The 21039-nt window shown below is 41.2% G+C and overlaps 2 protein-coding genes across 3 annotated transcripts in view; both read left to right on the forward strand.

Annotated features, from left to right (window-relative positions):
- LOC126278009 (neural cell adhesion molecule 1-B-like) overlaps positions 1-21039 on the forward strand; it is a 1138606-nt gene that overhangs the window by 698546 nt on the left and 419021 nt on the right. The window lies entirely within an intron of this gene.
- LOC126278010 (uncharacterized) lies at positions 6542-14655 on the forward strand. The gene is made up of 2 exons (XM_049977713.1): positions 6542-6676; positions 13743-14655. Exons 1-2 carry the CDS (start codon positions 6552-6554, stop codon positions 14524-14526), a joined length of 909 nt encoding a protein of 302 aa, XP_049833670.1. The 5' UTR covers positions 6542-6551; the 3' UTR covers positions 14527-14655.

Below are 21039 nucleotides of genomic sequence, written 5' to 3' on the forward strand. Positions count from 1 at the left end.
GGCCGGCTGACTAAACATGTGATAAGACAGTTACAGAGTGCGGAAATTGATGTGAAACTATTAAGAATGAAACTACATGTGTTAATTCTAAAGAATCAATAAAACTCCGGTAATCCGTCTTAATGACAATTCGTGTTAACGTATACGTAAGCACAGTTCGTCCCTCATCGCGTTTGTACAGGGTGTAAATTTTAAGTTGACAAACCAGAATAACTCGAAAAATAAGCTTCACACGAAAAAATGTGTAGAATCCAAAGTTGATTATTTTCGAGGAGGACATCTGGTGGTGTTATAATTAGCCCGGCACCCTGGGGGCGGAGTGGGAGGCAGCTTTAAAATTTCAAATGGGGACCTCCATTTTTTATTGCAGAATCAGATTCCACATAAAAAAAACTACGTACGTTTTCTCTCAAACATTTGTTTTGTTTCTTGGTAGTTGGCGCTGTAATTGAAGAAAGTCCATGTTGTCATTTTTGCGTGGAAAATGGTTATAGATAAATAAAAAATACTTATTTACCTCGTAAATTCTTATTTGTTATAACTAAAACTCTCTCCCCATAGGATGGGGTTTGAGAGAGAGGAATTAGAGTTTTACAAATGTTGACGCAAATACGGTAGTAATTTTTTCCGCAGATTCGGATAAGTTTTGTTTGTTTCGTGGTCATGAGGCAACACAACCTTTAATTATCAAACAAATCATCTGATTAACTAGTTTTAGGGAATCAAAATTTACGAAGTAAATAAGTATTTTTTAGTTATCCGTAACCATTTTCCACTGATAAATGAGAACATGGATTTTCTTGAATTACAGCGCTGACTACCAAGAATGAAAACAAATGTTTAAGAAACAATGTACGTAGTTTTTTTACGTAGGATCTGATTCTGCAGTGAGACATGCGGGTTCCCATTTAAAAATTTTAGTTGCCCATGGGGATGGGGTGGCGGGCTAATTTCAGCACCAGCGGATGTCCCCCTCTAAAATAATCAATTTTGGATTTACACTTTTTTCTCACGTGAAGCTTATTTTTCGAGTTATTCTGGTTTGTCAACTTACAATTTACACCCTGTTTAAAGCGCTGCTAGAACATTTAACGTTTATGATACAGAACTGAAATGTAGTCCAGAACGCTATACACGTTCCTAGACATAATCATAAATTGTTTGACTGCTATAGACGCAAAGAAACGAAACGCACTGCTCTGGCGGAGTATGCACTTAGTACCATGGAAGTTGTCTGTTCCATTTAGCATCGGGCAAACCGCGGTAGCTAAACTCCCTGACATTACTGAGGGAATGCCGATTATAGCTGCTGCAGAGGAAAGTTTGCCGCGTTACTGCGTGGTTTGCCTCCAGCTGTAATGCCTGCTCGCCGGCGCCGGCGAAATACGATTATCGTGGGCCGCATGTTGACTCTGCCTGGGCAAACTTGGGCTGTCTGCGCAGAACCGAAAGCACTTTCAGCGTAATTACACAAGCCTTGCGCGTCATTTCTCCTGATGAGCAAGCAAAGAGTCCGCGCAGTGGTCAAACGACAAAATCGGAAAAAAAAATTACCGGCGTGATGGCGCCGCAGAGTCGTAAAGAGCCTGAAACAGATGAGAGAGTAATTCGGGATCTAGGGTGACTCACATGCATTTACTGCTCTTAGTTTTTTTCCAAGCCATCTAAGAAATCCTCCGCCATTTCTTTCTACACAACTGCCCTAATACAACCTAATCCTCTCAATTTCACTTGTGCGTTGCTTGGTGCGATTAGGGGCTGGTGTCTCATTATTGCACCACAATCAACACCCAGAAACCTTAACCCACTTCATTCTCTCTCTTACGCCATTCACTCCTGGATATCTTCTCCATCATAATTCTGTCCCTCTCTACAAATGTTCAAACGTCGCATAAGGTGCATATCAAGATATGTAACGATAGTCCGACGTTAGCTTTGTATTTGTTTCTTTGGCGTGCGACAGGTGGCAGTGGAAAGAGAATTCTGAGTATCCCCGTTGTACAATAATAGAAGCCTTGTTTCCTCATCAGAGAGCGGAGCGTGACCTGAAGTACAAATATTAAATCAAGTGGTGTGTGGACATGTGCGTCGCGTAATTGTGGAAACGATTACTTCAGTGCCCAATTTTAGACTCTTCGTGCCTGAAAATTTATCCAGTTGATGACAGTGTTGAATCAGCAGCCTATGTGTAGGATTTCAAGAAGCAGTCTTAGTTATACAGGGTGGTCCATTGATCGTGACCGGGCAGAATATCTCACGAAATAAGCGTCAAACGAAAAAACTACAAAGAAAGAAACTTGTCTAGCTTGAAGAGAGAAACCAGATGGCGCTATTGTTGGCCCGCTAGATCGCGCTGCCACAGGTCAAAAGGATATCAACTGCGTTTTTTTAAATAGGAACGCCCATTTTTATTGCATATTCGCGTAGAACGTAAAGAAATATGAATGTTTTAGTTGGACCACTTTTTTCGCTGTGTGATAGATGGCGCTGTAATAGCCAAAAACGTATGGCAAACAATTTTAGACGAACAGTTGGTAACAGGTAGGTTTTTTAAATTAAAATACAGGAACGTTTGAACATTTTATTTCGGTTGTTCCAGTGTGATATGTGTACCTTTGTGAACTTATCATTTCTGAGAACGTGTGCTGTTACAGCGTGATTACCTGTAAATGCTCAAAATTATGTCCGTCAACCTCAATGCATTTGGCAATACGTGAAACGACATTCCTCTCAACAGCGAGTAGTTCGCCTTCAGTAATGTTCGCACATGCATTGACAATGCGCTGACGCATGTCGTCAGTCGTTGTCGGTGGATCACGATAGCAAATATCCTTCAACGTTCCCCACAGAAAGAAATCCGGGGTCGTCAGATCCGATGAACGTGCGGGCCATGGTATGGTGCTTCGACGACTAATCTACCTGTCATGAAATATGCTACTCAATACTGCTTCAACCGCACGCGAGCTATGTGCCGGACATCCATCATGTTGGAAGTACATCGCTATTCTGTCATGCAGTGAAACATCTTGTAGTAACATCGGTAGAACATTACGTAGGAAATCAGCATACATTGCACCATTTACATTGCCATCGATAAAATGGGGGCCAATTATCCTTCCTCTCATAATGCCGCACCATACATTAACCCACCAAGGTCGCTGATGTTCCACTTGTAGCAACCATCGTGGATTTTCCGTTGCCCAATAGTGCATACTATGCCGGTTTACGTTACCGTTGTTGGTGAATGACGCTTCGTCGCTAAATAGAATGCTTGCAAAAAAATCTTTCATAGTCCCGTAATTTCTCTTGTACCCAGTGGCATAACTGTACACAACGTTCAAAGTCGTCGCCATGCAATTCCTGGTGCATATAAATATGGTAGGGGTGCAATTGATGTTGATGTAGCATTCTCAACACCGACGTTTTTGAAATTCCCGATTCTCACGCAATTTTTCTGCTACTAATGTGAGGATTAGCCCCGGCAGCAGCTAAAACACGTACTTGGGCATTCTCTTTTGTTGGAGGTCGTGGTTGACGTTTCACATGTGGTTGAACATATCCTGGTTTCTTAAATAACCTAACTATCCGGCGAACGGTCGGGGCACTTGGATGATGTCGTCCAGGATACCGAGCAGCATACATAGCCATACATTAACACGATATCGACCTATTCCGCAATTGGTAAACGGTCTATTTTAACACGGGTAATGTATCACGAAGCAAATACCGTTCGCACCGGTGGAATGTTACGTGATACCACGTACTTATACGTTCGTGACTATTACAGCTCCATCTATCACAAAGTGAAAAAAGTGGTCAAACTAAAACATTCATATTTTTTTACGTACTACACGAATGTGTAATAAAAATGGGGTTCTTATTTTAAAAAACGCACTTGATATCCGTTTGATCTATGGCAGCGCCTTCTAGCGGGCTAACCGTACCGCCATCTGGTTTCCCCCTTCAAGCTAGACGAGTTTCGGTCTTTGTAGTTTTTTCGTTCGATGCTTATTTCGTGAGATATTCGGCCCGGTCACTATCAATGGACCACCCTGTAGAACTGAAGCGAATTCCACTGGGATTAGCTCGGTGGACACGGCAGCATCAATCAATCACCTTAGCAACTCAAAGTAACACATGTTATCAATAACAAGAACATAATCTAGAGGAGTGGAATAATAACAGCAACACACAACGTGTAGTAAATAATATAGCTGCAGCAATTGTAATGTAAATATTAGAATTAGGAACCACTAATGAGTAATGTAGTGGGTTGATTATGTATCAATTGTTATTATGAATAACACTTTCACCCTATGTCCTCAGTTTTTTGTTGGATGTTGTGAGGGTATAACATCTTGCATGATTTTATGAGTAATAATTCTGATGGATGTAGTGGACTGGTCGGAAAATCACCTACAGTAGTGGTAAAAAAGCGTGACAAGTTTCGCATTAGTGGAAAGAGGAGCTTGAGGATTAAAGCTATCCCTAGTTTGAACCATATATTTTTAGATGACATTTAGCTGCCGTTGTTATGTTCTTTTTCTATCTGCAGTATTTGTTTTGGTCTTCGCGCGGCGCCGAGTTTGGTCGAGCAGACCTTGGCGTCACCTACAGGTGCAGTAAAGAGATGTCTGTGCCGTACCCTACTCCAAAGAATGACAATGCCGTGAACATCTGACAGACAAGACTGTCAAGGACATTAAGGCTTTTTGTATGTTCGTGTTAAGAGCTTGTCTGTTCAAATGGTTAAAATGGCTTTGAGCACTATGGGACTTAACATCTGTGGTCATCAGTCCCCTAGAACTTAGAACTACTTAAACCTAACTAACCTAAGGACATCACACACATCCATGCCCGAGGCAGGATTCGAACCTGCGACCGTAGCGGTCACGCGGTTTCAGACTGAAGCGCCTAGAACCGCACGGCCACACAGGCCGGCAGCTTGTCTGTAGAACACTATGAGAGTGAGTCCTTGTATAAAGAGTGAAGATTAAATAGACTTTTATCTACAAGTTGTTGGGCTGCTCGTTCAGTATCAGTACTGATAATTACTGTAACCTGTAAGAAAGGAGAATCTACTGGGAGTCCGTCAACTTTTGTCACGGCAGAAGAACTTGACAGAAGTGGACTCTCGTTATGTATTCCAGTCTCTGTCTTAGCATCTGTTGCTCCCTCTAGTACCACGGATGTTATCCCCTGGTCCACTAACCCATGTCGTATCACGTTGCCTTCGTCATGACAGTGCTTTCTGTAAGTCCGTGTATCCGCCAATACTGCCGAGATCCTCTCATTCCATATCTCATAAGTCAACATAATTTTCAACATGTTTCCATAGCACCACATCTGAACTCTTCGATTCTCTTCTTTTCCAGTGTTCTCCCTGTCCGTGATTTACTACCATACAATTCCGGGCTCTGACACACATTGTCAGCAAGTTCTTCCTCACATTACGGCCGATGTCTGACACTCGCAGACACCTCTCGGCCACGTACGCTCTCTTTAGCTGTGCTAATGTGCTTCTTATGTCCTGCTTGCTCCATCCGTGATGTGTTATTATGCTTCCAAGGTGGGAGAATTGATATTACTTAAGTTTTAATCTGCCAGGAAGTTTTATATCAGCGCACACTCCGCTGCAGAGTGAAAAGCTCATTCTGAAACATCTCCCAGTCGGTGACTAAGCCACGTCTCCGCAATATCCTTTCTTTCAGGAGTGGTAGTCCTGCAAGGTTCGCAGGAGAGCTTCTGTAAAGTTTGGAAGGTAGGCGACGAGGTACTGGCAGAAGTAAAGCTGTGAGGAGGGAACGTGAGTCGTGCTTTGGTAGATCAGTGGTAAAGCAGTTGCCTGCGAAAGGCAAAGGTCCCGAGTTCGAGTCTCGGTCCGACACACAGTTTTAATCTGCTAGGAAGTTTCATATCAGCGCACATTCCACTGCAGAGTGAAAATCTCATTCCGGCACAAAAAGAGTATTTCTTCCTTGAATAGATAATACTGTACATATTGCAACGCTGCAGAGCATTTCAGTTGTGACTATTGGCAAAAGATAAAAGGTGAATACTCTGAAGGCAGATAGCGTAAGTTAAGATAACAGGCAGAAACAACAGAAAGAATCCCAGTATTTATTTTTATTATCATGCACCAGTTTATTGTTGAAGTTATTATGCTAATTAATCTACAAGAAAAGCTAAGCAGATATCTGAAGCGGCACTTAACATATATATTAGTTTTTTAAAAGATCGAACCATCTAGTACGATTTTTAGACCGAACTCCATGAGACAGTAGCACGTCTGCTAAGGACATTAAACCCGCAAGTATTATGCAAAGTATGTCTACTCAAGTGTGGCAATACTTATCAAGTCGGCTTGAAGGAAAAGTAATTCAGAGCTGTTAATCATAGGTGTAGATTATACAATAGTGTTGCGCAATGTCTTAAGCAAATGGCAATCTTCGGATATATCCCCAGGGTTGTTGCGTACATTATAAGAATTATTATTTCAGATCCTGTGTAGCTGCCGACTAGATATAACTTTCCACACGGGTTTATCTTCGATGCTGAAGAGCTTAGAAATTAGGCCGCCTAGGCGGCCGTTGGCGAAGTGTGTCAATCAACTGTTTGGCCTGCGCTGCGACAGTATATGTTACTCTCCCATCCCACACATCTGTTACTTGTATTGGTAAGTTAACACTTGGTTACGTGTGAGTGGATGAGTTAAATTTGGGATGTGTTTGTGTTTTCAGAGTAGAAGTGCCGCGTGCTTCTCTGGTTTGCTTTGTCATATTTATCATATTTTTAAAACCAGTTGTGCATCCCCTACATCCTGTCAACGCATCCGTCAATACGTCTTCCTCTTACCCTACTTCGTAAAACTGCGTGACGTATATTTTGATCTAAATACCGAGTGTAACGTTTAAGGTTCTGAAGCAGCGAAGGAGGCAGTGATACGGTTGAATAGACGTATACAAGCGACATAAGCATCCGAAACAAGACGTCCTTAGGTGAACATGAATGGAAAGCCGGGGTTTAAAACAGGAAGAGGTTTGAGAGATTTTCGTTACAAAAAGGGATGTAAAAGAAGGAATATCTTTTATAAACCAAAGTTGTTAAATCATTCGTGTAAATCGCGATTACTTAATTTCAAAACACGTAGAATGTATTCTAGTAAGAAACTGTGTCCGTGTTCAGTGGGTGTATACGTTGACTTCAAAACTCTCAATACATGTGTTCCTTCCGACAGATCATACCATGAAATAAGTCAATTTAGGAATCATCTAAGAAGTAACGGACGCAATCAGTTGCCCGTTGTAAAGTTAATTCGATTCTGACGTTAAACGAATTAGGTCCACGAATTTAAGTATGGAAAGCAGATTTAGACGTCCGCACCGTTGTATTCATAAATGAAAATTCAGAAGTTAAAATTGCCCAGTAACTCGTGTGTAACATAGGCAAAATGAGTTTCTGGATATGATAAAGCCAACCATCACCCTTTAAAGTGTGACGTAATGTTCAGATAGCATCTAGTTTGCTTTTTATGTAGATATTCGTTGGGGGGGAGGGGGGTTGTATTGTTTATAATAGTTTGGAGTGATGTTAGTTCGTGTATTTACGAGAACGATGTAGAGACGGCGATCCACTGAGGGAGTTATGATTTGGATTGTGTTGCATGTCAGAATTTGTCTGCGGTGAGAGGTTGTCATGTAATCCGTTCATCATAAGGATAAACCTGATGTAAACAAAGGCATTGATTCGTCAGAACCCGAAGCAAACGTACACTGATGTTACGTCCTTGGAAGTAGGTCCTACTTACGTATTAGATATCTTAAAATGTACGTTAAATGAAACTTCGATACTCAATTGTATTAAGTTTTCAACGTTTTCCTTAATCAAGTATTAGCTACATAGTTATTTTAAAAATACGTCACAGCGTCTGCAGCGTTGAGCTCAGAATGTCGCCCCGTTAACGCACAGAATAAAAATGGCTGAAGCTGCTTTCCGTTCCGTAGTGAAAAAGGCGCGTGGAACACTTAAAATGTGCCGAGAAAGAAGCTGTTCTTAATGTTTTGCATAAATTTACGGAGATAATCTACTTTTAAGTGTTACCAAAGTTATAATACTGCAGGTGACCAATTTCCTTGTATTAAACGTTTAACGCAGTTGGTAGCATCATAGGATAAGACCAAATGCCGTTATTCGTTCGTTGGTTCAAATCACCTTACTATCATTTTTTTCCTGGTCAATCTGGAACGAGATGTAGGTATTATAAAACTCACTTTTTGTGACTATTACTCGTCGTCTTGCTTCCAATTACATACTGGAAGTGGAATTCGTTTCCATCACATAAAAATTCTTAGTTATCGATCTTTTATGAAAGACTGTTCATAAAAGTTGTTTAGATTAAAGCATAATTTAATTTTCAAGGCAAAAATGAAAACCAAATCGTCTTTATTTGGACTATGCCACAGAGGTAGATAAGTATCGCAGAAACATGGAAAACATTTTCACAGCATCGGGAAGCATCATACAATTGCAGCATTTATACATTTTCTACTGTACCATTACAGTATGAACCCAACAAAACTGGAGTCAAGTGGTGGGATTTGGCCCGAGGAGTAAGACTGTTAAGCCGCCAGACGTACTAGAACTAACTCACGCAGCTATTCAACACGTCACTGCCGAACGCTGGGGGTATATAGAACTACTAGTCATATAAGAGAATGCTGTGCCTTGCTTCGTGGATTCTGTTGATGGATCGTTATCGACGTAGCAGTTGACACTTCCAAAACTGAAATGTATTTTTCGGATTCGGATAAGGAAGGAGCTAAGATATTGCAGACGACTGACTGTAATACCTTCAGTGGCTTAAATATTTAACTATACGGTGAAATCCTTCAATACTCTTACACACAGCTTATGCACAAAAACTACCCAATGGTTAAGTCAGGAATTTTCATCGTTCTTGTTTTTAATTGCAATAGTGCCTAAGCTAAAAACGGTAACGTGTTGCGGTTTTCGTCTAGTCGTCTAAGGAGAGTGTTGTCGGAGAATTGCAGTGCGTTATTTTATTCTGCTTAAAAATTAAATGACGTTCGAAGCTGTATTGCTCCTCTGTTCGTCTCTTTTTTCGTGTGAACTGCAGCTGGCCACTCCACTGCAGGCTAGCTGTACCAGCTAACCGGCCAGTGCTGTCAGTTAAATGCGCTGGTAAAGGTGTTGTCCCGTATTATCGGTAAGTCGATGGCCGCGTAAGGCACAGCATAAAACGTACCCTTCTTATCGTACTTGACAGTACTGAAGACAGCTTGGTTGGAGCTCCGCTTGAAACTGAAATCCAGTGACGTTCCAGTAAACGAGGAAGTACACAGTGCAATGTTTACATCAGGTTTATTCTTATGATGAACGGATTATAGATACATTGAGCTTTTTTATAGTTGATTTTATTTTCCTAATTAAAATTTAGCACTATGGGTTGATGTTTGAAGGCATTAATAGGAAAATTCGTGGCACTAGGAACTTCCGTTTACGTGAATATCCCGAGATGGTTGGATAAGACGCAGTTTAAAGTACACTGTTGTTCCTCGTACGTAAGTCATCTTTCGTTTAATAGACTAGTTATTTTTGCGGATGTCAGTAGTAATCAGTCCAAGAACACTCTCAGTAAGAGAATAAATGGTAATGTTCAAAAATTATCCAATTTCAGGAAATCAACATATTCAGTTCTGTACATGTAGACGTACTGCACGAATAAATAAATCATGTAGTGTGACGATAAACAGGGAGGAGACCTCAATATTTAGTTGTCGACATTGATGACTTTAAACTAAAAGACTTTAGTTCGCCACAACTGCACTTAGAATAACTGAAGATAAGTTACCTGTATACACTATAACTGTTCGCACATTTTTGACATAGTTTTTGCATTTTTGGAAACAGCACATTTGACTTACTATGATCTGTAAATTGGTCCTGGCATGAAAGTGGCCATCGAGAGAATAAAACTGCAATTTGCAGCTTTGGCTCGTTTTTCGTTGCACTGATAAACAGGAGCTGCTGACCCACAGTTATTCAAACATGCTGGAAGTTCGTAGAATCTAGCTTATTCCAACACTGATCTCTAGCGTAGCCGAAGTTCTCAATTTAGAATCGTCAGTTTTCCATTATCGTCTGTATGCCCGTCAGGGGCCGTCTTTTTGTAACCTCTTCCCTTAGTATGAGGTGTCAGACGCATTCATTTCAGTTATGTTGCATAGTTCACGACACACACAAGACGTACACCTCAACGTAGAGATCGACGAGTGCTCTTTCTCACTATCATATACGCACTTACGCAGCAAAATCAGAAATGGAAAGGTCCGCACACGCGAGTAATTCCTGTGGCTCTATCACCTGTACTATCACACATACCGTACGGATTCGTATTGGTACGTCACTGCAACCCACATATCATGTTACAAAAAAATGCTTCAAATGGCTCTGAGCACTACGGGACTTAAAATCTTAGGTCATCAGTCCCCTAGAACTTAGAACTACTTAATCCTAACTAACCTAAGGATATCACACAACTACCAACCATCACGAGGCAGAGAAAATCTGACCCCATCGGGAATCGAACCCGGGAACCCGGGCGTGGGAAGCGAGAACGCTATCGCACGACCACGAGATGCGGGCCTATCATGTTACATAAAACGGCTGTGAACAGCAAAGAAACAAAGGAGACAAGAGCAAAAGATGAAAAATTCAGTTCATGTATTTGTTTCCCCTGCAGACCAACTGGTTTTTTACGAAAATTATTTGATGGCACTCTAGCATTCATTACTATGATTGTAGTTGCTTGCTTTTCGCGTGACCGAAACTGAAACATTCCGTTACACTGTAGATTATAAAAATCAATTTTTCCAGTAACTTGGCTTCCCACGATCTCTCTTAACCAGGCCTCGTCAGCAGAGTTCAAAGCTAGAGCGTGGCCAAACAATTTGATCGAAATTTACAACTTTTCAAAATTCCCTTCCTCGCTGTTAGTGAAAACATTCCTAGAAAATAAAGTGCGGATGTCCAGTTACAAAATTTACTATGTTACATTAACTACGGCTAGTCATATAGATATGTCAGCTAGAACAACATATAACTTACCGTCTGTACCCGTCCTCAGTCATAATGCACATTTATCACACGTCTCAGCGCAATAGTACGGCGCTAGAAACGCCACAACAGTGGCGCAGAACATCTATGAGGTGGAATATTGTGTGGAACAAAAAATGCTAAAGTTGACAGGTCACATCAGAAGCTAAAGAAATCTTGATTGGCCTGACGTTGATGCAGTGCATCTACTACCGAGAACGAACTACGGCACGAAACTCGACCCTATCAGTTGGCTGAACTGTTTTGTTTAGCATCTGCTAATAGCGTGCTACGGTTCTACAAAGCGTAGACTTCATTTTCCAGGACTAGCAGCATGTACTTGCAAAGGAAGAAAATACCAGTTCAGGGCCGTACGCAAGCACAATTACATCGACTTAACGATCAATTTAGTGGCAGCCTACACGCGTTCCGACGGACTGCACTCGGCGATTACAGCACCACCGTATTGTGATTAAAATTAGTCGTGTTCCTGTTCTATCACATCACGCTTCGTTTTACATAGACAGAAACGTTGGTTTTCCTTAACTGGGGCCAAAAAAGCAGAGTAATCTGTGGTCAAAGAAGTGGCTAATGCTAGAAAAACAAATTCCCCATGTTCTGTTACTGAAGCAGTCGATTCGATAATTTTACATAATTACCCAAGATTGAGTTAATCGTGCGTTTTGCAGCTTCTGAACATTATCAATCCATTCTTAACGAAGAGGAACAATCTGTAAGCTGAGTAGGAGCTGTTGGATACCGCGATTTCTAGCGACTGGCAAAAGTTAAAGTGACCTCAAATTCAGTGCAGTTGTTTCTGCACAGTTTTTAACTAAAATGAGTCCTGAAACAGTGGTGTGATTTATGCTTAGTTAATAAATCATGCTAAAGCAAAATAAACAAAAATTCGAAACTTCTTGGCAGATTAAACCGTGTGCCCGACCGAGACTCGAACTCGGGACCTTTGCCTTTCGCGGGCAAGTGCTCTACCATCTGAGCTACCGAAGCACGACTCAGGCCCGGTAGAGTGAAAATCTCATTCTGGAAACATCCCCCAGGCTGTGGCTAAGTCATGTCTCCGCTATATCCTTTCTTTCAGGAGTGCTAGTTCTGCAAGGTTCGCAGGAGAGCTTCTGTAAAGTTTGGAAGGTAGGAGACGAGATACTGGCAGAAGTAAAGCTGTGAGTAACGGGCGTTAGTCGTGCTTCGGTAGCTCAGATGTTAGAGCACTTGCCCGCGAAAGGCAGAGATCCAGAGTTCGAGTCTCGGTCGGGCACACAGTTTTAATCTGCCAGGAAGTTTCATATCAGCGCACACTCCGGTGCAGAGTGAAAATCTCGTTCTGGAAACAAAAATACATTCACGTAAATGTTAGTGATTCACATAGGTATGTAGCATAACGGATGATTTGAGAGTTCATGAATGTCAAATTCGAACAAGACTATACATGGTGATGGTGCACATCATGTAAGAAATCCACCAAATACTTAAAGTATTTAGCAACTGTTTTTTAATGTGTGTGAAATCTTTTGGGACTTAACTGCTAAGGTCATCAGTCAATAAGCTTACATACTACTTAAACTAAATTATCCTAAGGACACACACACACACACACACACACACACACACACACACACACACACACACACACACACACACACACACACACGAGGGAGGACTCGAACCTCCGCCGGGACTAGCTTCACAGTCCACGACTGCAGCGCCTTAGGCCCCTCGGCTAATCCCGCGCGGCTAGCAACTGTTAAACCTGTAAAAAAAATCCCACACTCAGGTCTTCATAGCAGAGGGCTTTGTTTCACTGATGACTGCCAATAACAAAGGAGCAAGTGTATTTTGCGAATCAACGTCCTCCGGGTATCGATATTTCGGTTTATTTCCGATAAGTGTCCGAAATAAAAGCTAAAAAAGGCCTGCGTACTTTCATTTTATGTGCCACACGAAATTTTTGTGCATTTGTTTAAAAAAGGTTGTTTCTTTCTTGTATATTGCTATATTCCACTCACGGCGTGTCCCATAAACATCTGCAGTCGTTAAATTCCTCCAGAAACTCGGTCCCTGTAGTTTCGTCCGCCTGTCATCCTGCCATGTATATGACAGAATTTAATCGGGAGGATTTCACGATAAAGCTACACAGGGCGCAGTTAGTGGTGGTGAGGGTGTCGGGTGGTCCAGCCGTCCCTACAAGGCACTTTATTTAGTCGGTCAAAAAGGCTACATTCGTCAATTTCATCGGTTGGTTGGTAGTCTGTCGGTACTTGCTTATGTCGGGTCCTTCACTTTTTCGATATGACTGACTTAGCGTACGCCTAGTGTTCTCTTGTTACCTATATGTGTTTATCGCGTGGGTATGTGTGTTTATCGCGTAAATATTTGTTTGCCGGCCAATGTGGCCGAGCGGTTCTAGCCGCTACAGGCTCGAACCGCGCGACCGCTACGGTCGCAGGTTCGAATCCTGCCTCGGGCATGGATGTGTATGATATCCATATGTTAGTTAGGTTTAAGTAGTTCTTAGTTCTAGGGGACTGATTACCTCAGAAGTTAAGTCCCATAGTGCTCAGAGCCATTTGCACCATGTGTTTATCGTTTAAATATTTGTTTCTTTCCAGCAATTTTGGCTTCATTTTACGCTCCAAACACTGTCCAATGAACGACCAGACTAAAACTTTGATGGAGATGCTTATGTGTCAGGTATGTTGGGGAACACTGACACAACCCATTTTCAGATGTAAGTTCGAACACCTGATGTGCCAAGAGTGCTTCGAAAAACTCTCGAAGTGTCCCACGTGCCGAGCAACGCTGCGGCAGAAGCTGCGCTCTCTTTCCATGGAACACCTGGCCGAAGTTGTGCGCACCCCTTGCGAGTACAGCGAGGATGGCTGCCCCGAGCTGCTCCCGCTGAAGACGAAGCGACGCCACGAGGAGACGTGCGCCTTCAGGCCTGACGCGACTGCCGCGGAATGTCCGCTGTTGTACTCCTGCCCCTGGCAGGGCAGTCGGGGAGCCGTGGAGCAGCACGTCCGCTACGAGCACAGAGACGAGCTGGTTGTGGCAGCGGATGGAGCCTTCAGGGTCGGGGATTCTTCAATAACAGTCTTAGAGTTCGACACGGCCCTGTTCGTGGTGCGAGCGGAATCTGTCCCAGAGGCTGACTTCACGTCGCATTACCTCCACGTCGGCCACGTAGCACAGGGTTTGCGCGCTGCGAAACCTCGCTACCGCTTTAAGGTGCAGCTTGATCCAGACGGGCCCTTCTACAAAGGACACGTGACGGACTACAGCCAGCAGCTGCACGATCTGGCGGCCGCGGGCGGCTGCCTCTTCTACGTGAGTCAGGTCGATCAGCCCAGCAAGGTATCCTACTCCGGCACCATCAAGAAACTACTAGTCTAGGTTTTAATAAAGTCATGTTTGTTCTTACGTATATTCTCAAATTTCCGTATTTAATTTAAAGCTTAATTGTTTTATTAAAATTCATTTACATTATTACTTAGATCACACAAATAAAAATTTAAATTGAAACTGTATGACAATCCAGATTACAATAATCTACGTAATGCCTAGAAGCCCCACACCTTTATCTTACGCGTGTGGCGTTCGCTGTGTTATTCAGTGGTTTGGTATTTCACTAATTTGTAAATTGAAATGATCTTACTTTATTACATAGAGTAATTACTAAGTAATTTTTCACCCGGCTAAAGATTTGATAAAGTTGCTAAAGAACTCAAAGTTAACGTCGTGTTAAAGTGTTGTCGGCAAGTTGTGTGTCGCTAAATCAGTTAATACAACAGATTCCTCACAACTATTGATTACGATGGAAGCAGTTATATTAAGCAAAATATCATTAAAACCAACGAATATCAGCCGCGCACAACACTGATGTATGTTCCAGAACAATATTCTTCGCAACTTGTGCGTAATTAATTTCGGCTCCTTACATCAGCTAGAAAAGTTTGTTATAACGATCGTGCTATGATGCCTGTTTTTAAAGAACCAATCTGATTTGAATTATTTTCATTAAAATGAGTTCGGGACCACCGGTGCACATTTATTTTTACACAATTGTATTACGTTCAGCATTAATGTATGCTGAATTGCGTAATTTGAATTTGCTGCTGAGACAGTTGTTAAGAAGGCGGCAGACAATTGATAGACTTTCTATTGTTAGACCAAATAAGCATTTTAACTGCTTATTAAAATTTACAGAAACTTTACTTTCGTATTGTGCACTATTTAGACTTCATCAAGCAAACATTTGATTTGTTTTTAAGGAAAAAAGACAAAAACGTGATACAAATCGCTATCATCAATGGCTGCGCTCGTTGCAGCGGAAACAAACAATTAACACAGATAATGCTTACTGAGAGAGGAATTAGTTACAAATAATTATTCACTCATTATAATAATAATGAACTCTATTTTCAAGTAATAATTAACAAATAATTACAATTTCTTAACAGACGTCAGTTTGATATGCGTCTTGCATGCTGAGCCTTCAAAAGCCATCCAACAAAAGGTAAAAACAAAGGAAGACAAACGCAGATCATAAAAGCAATTTCCAATTATCATTGTCTTTGTATAGTAAACATCGATATGTCCAGTTATGTCATAGAATATTATATAAATAATTCACTTTTTTCATGTCGAATAGATAATGTTTATAACTATTACTGGAATAATTTCCTCTCGTGGCACTGTAGCCAAAAAATTTTCACGTGGCTGTTACACGCGACAGTGTAAGTCTCCATTTAATAACAGAATAAAGTAAATAAATCCTCGTTGTAAATCAAATTTCGCTCCTCGATTTCTAGTGAAACCTGTGAAATACTTTCTCATTGACAAGTTACTTGGATCAGAAATAAGTCAGTTCATTAGCGCACCCGATTGCGACCTCGTGGTCATTTTCTAGAAATATGGTATCCATTGTATACTCATCATCGGCTAACGTAACATGATTTTAGAGCAAAATTTGGTGTGTACATTGCCGTAGTTGATGAGGGCACCAACCCATTAGTCATTAAGACTGTTTGGACTTCGACACCAACACCTCAAATACTTGAGAAAGTGTTTAGAGCGAAACCATTACATACTGACAATGCGGAATACTCATTTAATTGCGTAGGCTTCCGCGGCCAGAGTCACCAGACACAAAAGTTTTCTGGGTATAGTACAGCGTCATAATGTAAAAAAACTACTGCTAATGACCCAGAAGGAGGCCGCTGCAATCGTGGCCGAAACGTTGGTTTTCCTCCAGCAGCAGTAGTTGTCTACATTGTGACGCGGTGCTATACCCAGAAAACTTGTGTCGACTACTCATTTATACGTATTATTGCACCAGTATAAAGTACTAGGGAATTTCAGGGTGCAAATATTCAGTTGTTAGAAAAAGTGTAGAAGGATAAGATTTATTCTGTACTTCATCTGTCACTTCAGCATTGTCTAGTGTGAATCTCTTTTTTTACATCTACATGGTACAAGCTCAAACGTTTACAGCGAATTAAGTCTTCGTTCAAACATTTACAAGTAAAGGATTAACACGATTTATCAGATAGTGAAACAGAGTGACTTATGTAACACTCCGATCCGTAATTTCCAGCGACAAAAACAAGATTTTTGTTTTAGGAAGCATTACACGGGCGAGTAACAGTAAGTAAATAAAACAGACGTCAAGAATCTATGATTAGTTTTCTTTTTCATGTGCAAGGTCAGCTTGAGTTCAAAGCGTAGCAAAGACCTTGGCCTTTCAGCAGTAAAAAGTATATCCTTTTCGTACGGTTCAGTGACGTCCGATTCTATTTGCCCCGTGCATTTAGTCGGTTACATAACTTTATTTCTTGGTTTATATCAATATCTTTCTATCCTGTATTGCATTCACCGCCATCGTAAGAAAGGAAAGGCATGATACAGAACACTAGTAATGACTCTTATCACATGATTTAAGGGAATACCCATCACTTTATTGAAGTATTTATTGCCTTTATATGTAGGAAAAACGAAAATTTTGTGTGATATATGGTTTTCCATATATGAATTTCCATATTTGAAATATTTTACCGAAAAGTTTGTCTAATACTGTAGCACATAGTAGCAATACAACGCTGTGTCGTCCATTTAACAAAGTACGTTACTGCTATCTGAAGTCACTTGAAAAAATATTTAAGAAAGTTTTATACGGCCTCTGTTTCATTTCTTTTAAGAGTTGTACATTCACTTCCATAAAACAATCTTTTGTTCCAAAACTATTTTTGATAGTCCCATGGAATTATTATTTGCAGTGTCCTATTAATTCTTTACTAAATGTTTCAGTAATATCACAATCGAGATGTAAGAATCTGTTGATCTGTGCTATTGCTTGATAATTGCTGTCTTACTTCGAATGGTTCATCGTAAGTGCCAAAATTTCGGTCTTTGTAGGAGAATTTTTGTATACTGAGTTACAGTCAAGGGCTTTTACTAACCTAAGTACCATCCTCTAAATAATTTTAAACATTTTGATCTCCTCTAAAAAGCAAAGTACGTACACAAACCATTCTAAGTGATGAGCGATGTTACGAAGAGGAGACACATTTCCTCATTTGCACTTGACAACTGCTTTAGTGCTTCCGCCATGACAGAAGAATTTGGATGAGAATGAACATAGTTGTAGAAAGCCTTACCCCGTCGTTACACGGACTGCGCACTAAAACGTCAGTTTAGCGTGCTAAGTTTCTGACAGTGTGGGAAAAGCACGAGTCTTTCAGAGAGCGCAGAGCAGTATCCAGCAAGACAGAATTCGCGTTTGAACATAGAGCAATCAGATGGATGCGCGTCATATGCATGCCATCTCTTTCAGTACTAAATCGGGCGACGCAATATTAGCTTTCAGTGGAAGACAATATTTCGTGAGTTTTACGTTACAATTTGTCCTATGAACATAAACCCTTTTAAAGCAACATCAAATCGTAGCTCTCTAAGTCCCGTCGGTTATTGGTACGATTTGTTGCAACAGAAACACGGGAACTTCACATTGGTTGTAAAAAGTTCGGATTATATTACGTGTTATAAAAGTGGTTTCAAGGCAAAGGAACACTTAAAATCAGGTTTTCCATAAGATTTATTAAAATTAAAATTAGGTAATAACATGCCTGCGATTAAACGATTCTGAACATAGCAAAATAAAATTTGAGCGTAATTTAATGAATAGACGATAATAGTTACAAAGTGAGTGATGTGTGAGGGCATGCGTCTCGATATGTCGAAATTTTTATTCACTTTCGCATTTTCTGACCGATGGCCCTAGTAGTCTGGTCCTTTCAATCCCATAAACCACGTTTTCAAAAAATTTCTGAGACTTTATGAGTTTAATAGAAAATGAATGCATAATATTCGATGTTACGTAAATATTAGCTCTCTCTCTCTCTCTCTCTCTCTCTCTCTCTCTCTCTCTCTCTCTCTCTCTCTCTTCCATTTCTAGGTTAACTCCCCTATTTCACGTGCTCTAGAGATTTTGTTACTGAATAGAAAGTTACCACGTAAAAATTACTTCAGGTATGAGAAAATGTCCCGCCACAGCTGTATTTTGAGAATGTCTTTGTGTCACACGACTAGATGCGGCGACACATTGCGGCAATCCTCAGGCCCCACCTCTGCCAAGAGTATTTAATTTAGCTGGCGCAGTTCCCTTGCTAATAAAACACTTCGGTTATCTTTCATCAGGATTCTATACTCAACACCGTCCAGTATAGAATCTGCTTTCAATAGAGCTAATGTAATAATTTTACGCGTGTCCGTTTCGTATATTAGATTAGTTTTTCGTTCCATAGATCAGTGTTGAGGAGATCCTCGTGGATGTGGAACATGTCACTTTTAAAAAATCGGAAATAACAATACTAATAGTATGAATGTATACATCATTTGTTTCTATTACAAAATTCTTCAATGGAGTAGGACCCTAGTAAGTTTTTCAGGCTCCTTTTTAAACTGATCATTATTTCTAATTTTTTGTTTGCCGGCAAATTGAAGAGGAGTGTTCCTGAGTAGTGGACCCCTTTTTTGAAATAAAGTGCTTTTAAGCCCTTGTGCACATCATTGTTGTTCCTGGTATGTATGAACTGAGCTATTTGTTGGAAAAAAAGAGATATATTATTTAGGACAAATATACTGAGGGGTAGTAGTTACTATACTCAGTTCTTTGAAGAGGTTTCTACACGATGTCCATGAATTTACTCCACAAATAATACGTATTATTCGCTTTTGGACTCTGAAAACTTTTGACTTGAAGAGTTACCCCAAAATATACCATATGACATTATGGAATGAAAGTAGGCAAAGTATGCAAGTTTTTTCACTTTTGTCGCCTCTGATAACACTCTAATTGCAAATACAGATTTGTTAAGGCGTTTCTGCAGTTCTTTTTAGCGAGCCAGGTACTGGAGACAACTGTAGCTGGAGCGTGTTGTGATCAGATAGAAGACGCTGCGGCACATACGCCATACGAAGAACCAGTCTTTTCTGACCGTTCAGCAGTACGGTGGAGTTTGTCATTTCGTGTTACGGTGGCTTTACTTGTCACAAAACTGAGCGTGTACACACATATCGCTGCAATCATATTATCCACAGATACAGCCCTTTCAGTATTTTTAACGGCTGCAACTGCAGAGCGTACGGGGATCAACGAAGAGTAGGGCTAGAGAGCAATAGGCAGACTGCCCCAGCAATTAGGTGAATACAGGCAAATTTAAAGTGCCTCGTCTGGCGAGGGCGCCTGTGAGACAGGCAACCGCGCGACACAGACGGGCGGAAGTTTTAATGAACTCTGCAGTCGACAGGGGCGGGAGATCGCACGCAGGAAGGCAAAACTTGCCTGTTCTCGATCCTGCTCAATCACCGTATCGTATAGACAGCTTCCAGCGTTTAGTACTGCTCTTCCCCTTGCTGGCCGTTGTCCTAACCTGTGACTGTTCCCTACATTCGGCAGCGCAAAGTACTGTACCACAGTAATGTGCACCTAAAGTAAATAATACTTGACGCTTGTTCTGGCCTGTGCTATTGTTACGTTGCACAATTTCGGTGAATTAGGTCCACGAGAGCAAATCTACATGTTGTTGCTGTATGACTGCAATTCTAAACGTAGCAGATAAACCCATCAACTTCTTCACCAATTAGAAAAAGGAACAGTGCGTTAAAATGACAATGTTTGATTACAGAATTTGCAGACTCCAATCTACAGTCGGACGTGCGTATGCTTGCTTGATGGTTTCGTGTATTAAGCATTTAGTACCGTATCAGTAATCACCGCCTCACATTTTAATCTCTTAAGAAAAAGTTTCAGCAGAATGGATTTAACATTATTCGTCTTTTCTCCAAGGAGTTCAGCCGTACCCTGCCTCGGTTTGTCTCTCCCTCATTTGTGGTCTTGTGATATGCAGTTCAGTGCCAGTTTAGTTTTCTTCTGGCATCTCCTAGACTTAAATTGTAGCCATTCTACTCTTTCTATTTTTGAACAGAACAAATTCCAAACTCAGCTCCCCGTTTAAGATTGCTACGTTTCATGCATCTCAAATTTCATTTCAGTGGTCAGTGAATCGTGCGAATGAGCGAGATCGATAGCGTGTATCAAATCATATCTTTTTAATTGCCGTGAATGTGTTCACTTTCCACGATTCCAGGAGAAAACCGGCGCGAAGTCGTTTTGCTGGAGTGAAGAGTGAGTTGATACTATCACTGGGGGGGGGGGGGGGGGGGGAGGGGTTGGGCACAGGACTGCCATATTACGCCATGTAGAGGCCAGTGAGGAAGTTATTCTTGGCGCCGTTCTACTTTCAGTGCGTTTCTTGAAATCCAGGTCTGGCTGATAACGTGGTAAAGCACTTTCAGAGGGAACTTAGCCTGCGTAGACTGTCAGGCACAGGACGTCAAAGGCTATGA

The sequence above is a fragment of the Schistocerca gregaria genome, chromosome 6 (assembly GCF_023897955.1).
Source record: "Schistocerca gregaria isolate iqSchGreg1 chromosome 6, iqSchGreg1.2, whole genome shotgun sequence".
Taxonomy (NCBI): Eukaryota; Metazoa; Arthropoda; class Insecta; order Orthoptera; family Acrididae; genus Schistocerca; species Schistocerca gregaria.

Excerpts from the sequence above, each read along its gene's own strand:
- LOC126278010 (XM_049977713.1), top strand. The coding sequence starts at position 6,552 with ATGCTGAAGAGCTTAGAAATTAGGCCGCCTAGGCGGCCGTTGGCGAAG. Across the intron at positions 6,677-13,742 it reads CACATCTGTTACTTGTATTG|CAATTTTGGCTTCATTTTAC; the intron begins GTAAGTTAACAC and ends GTTTCTTTCCAG.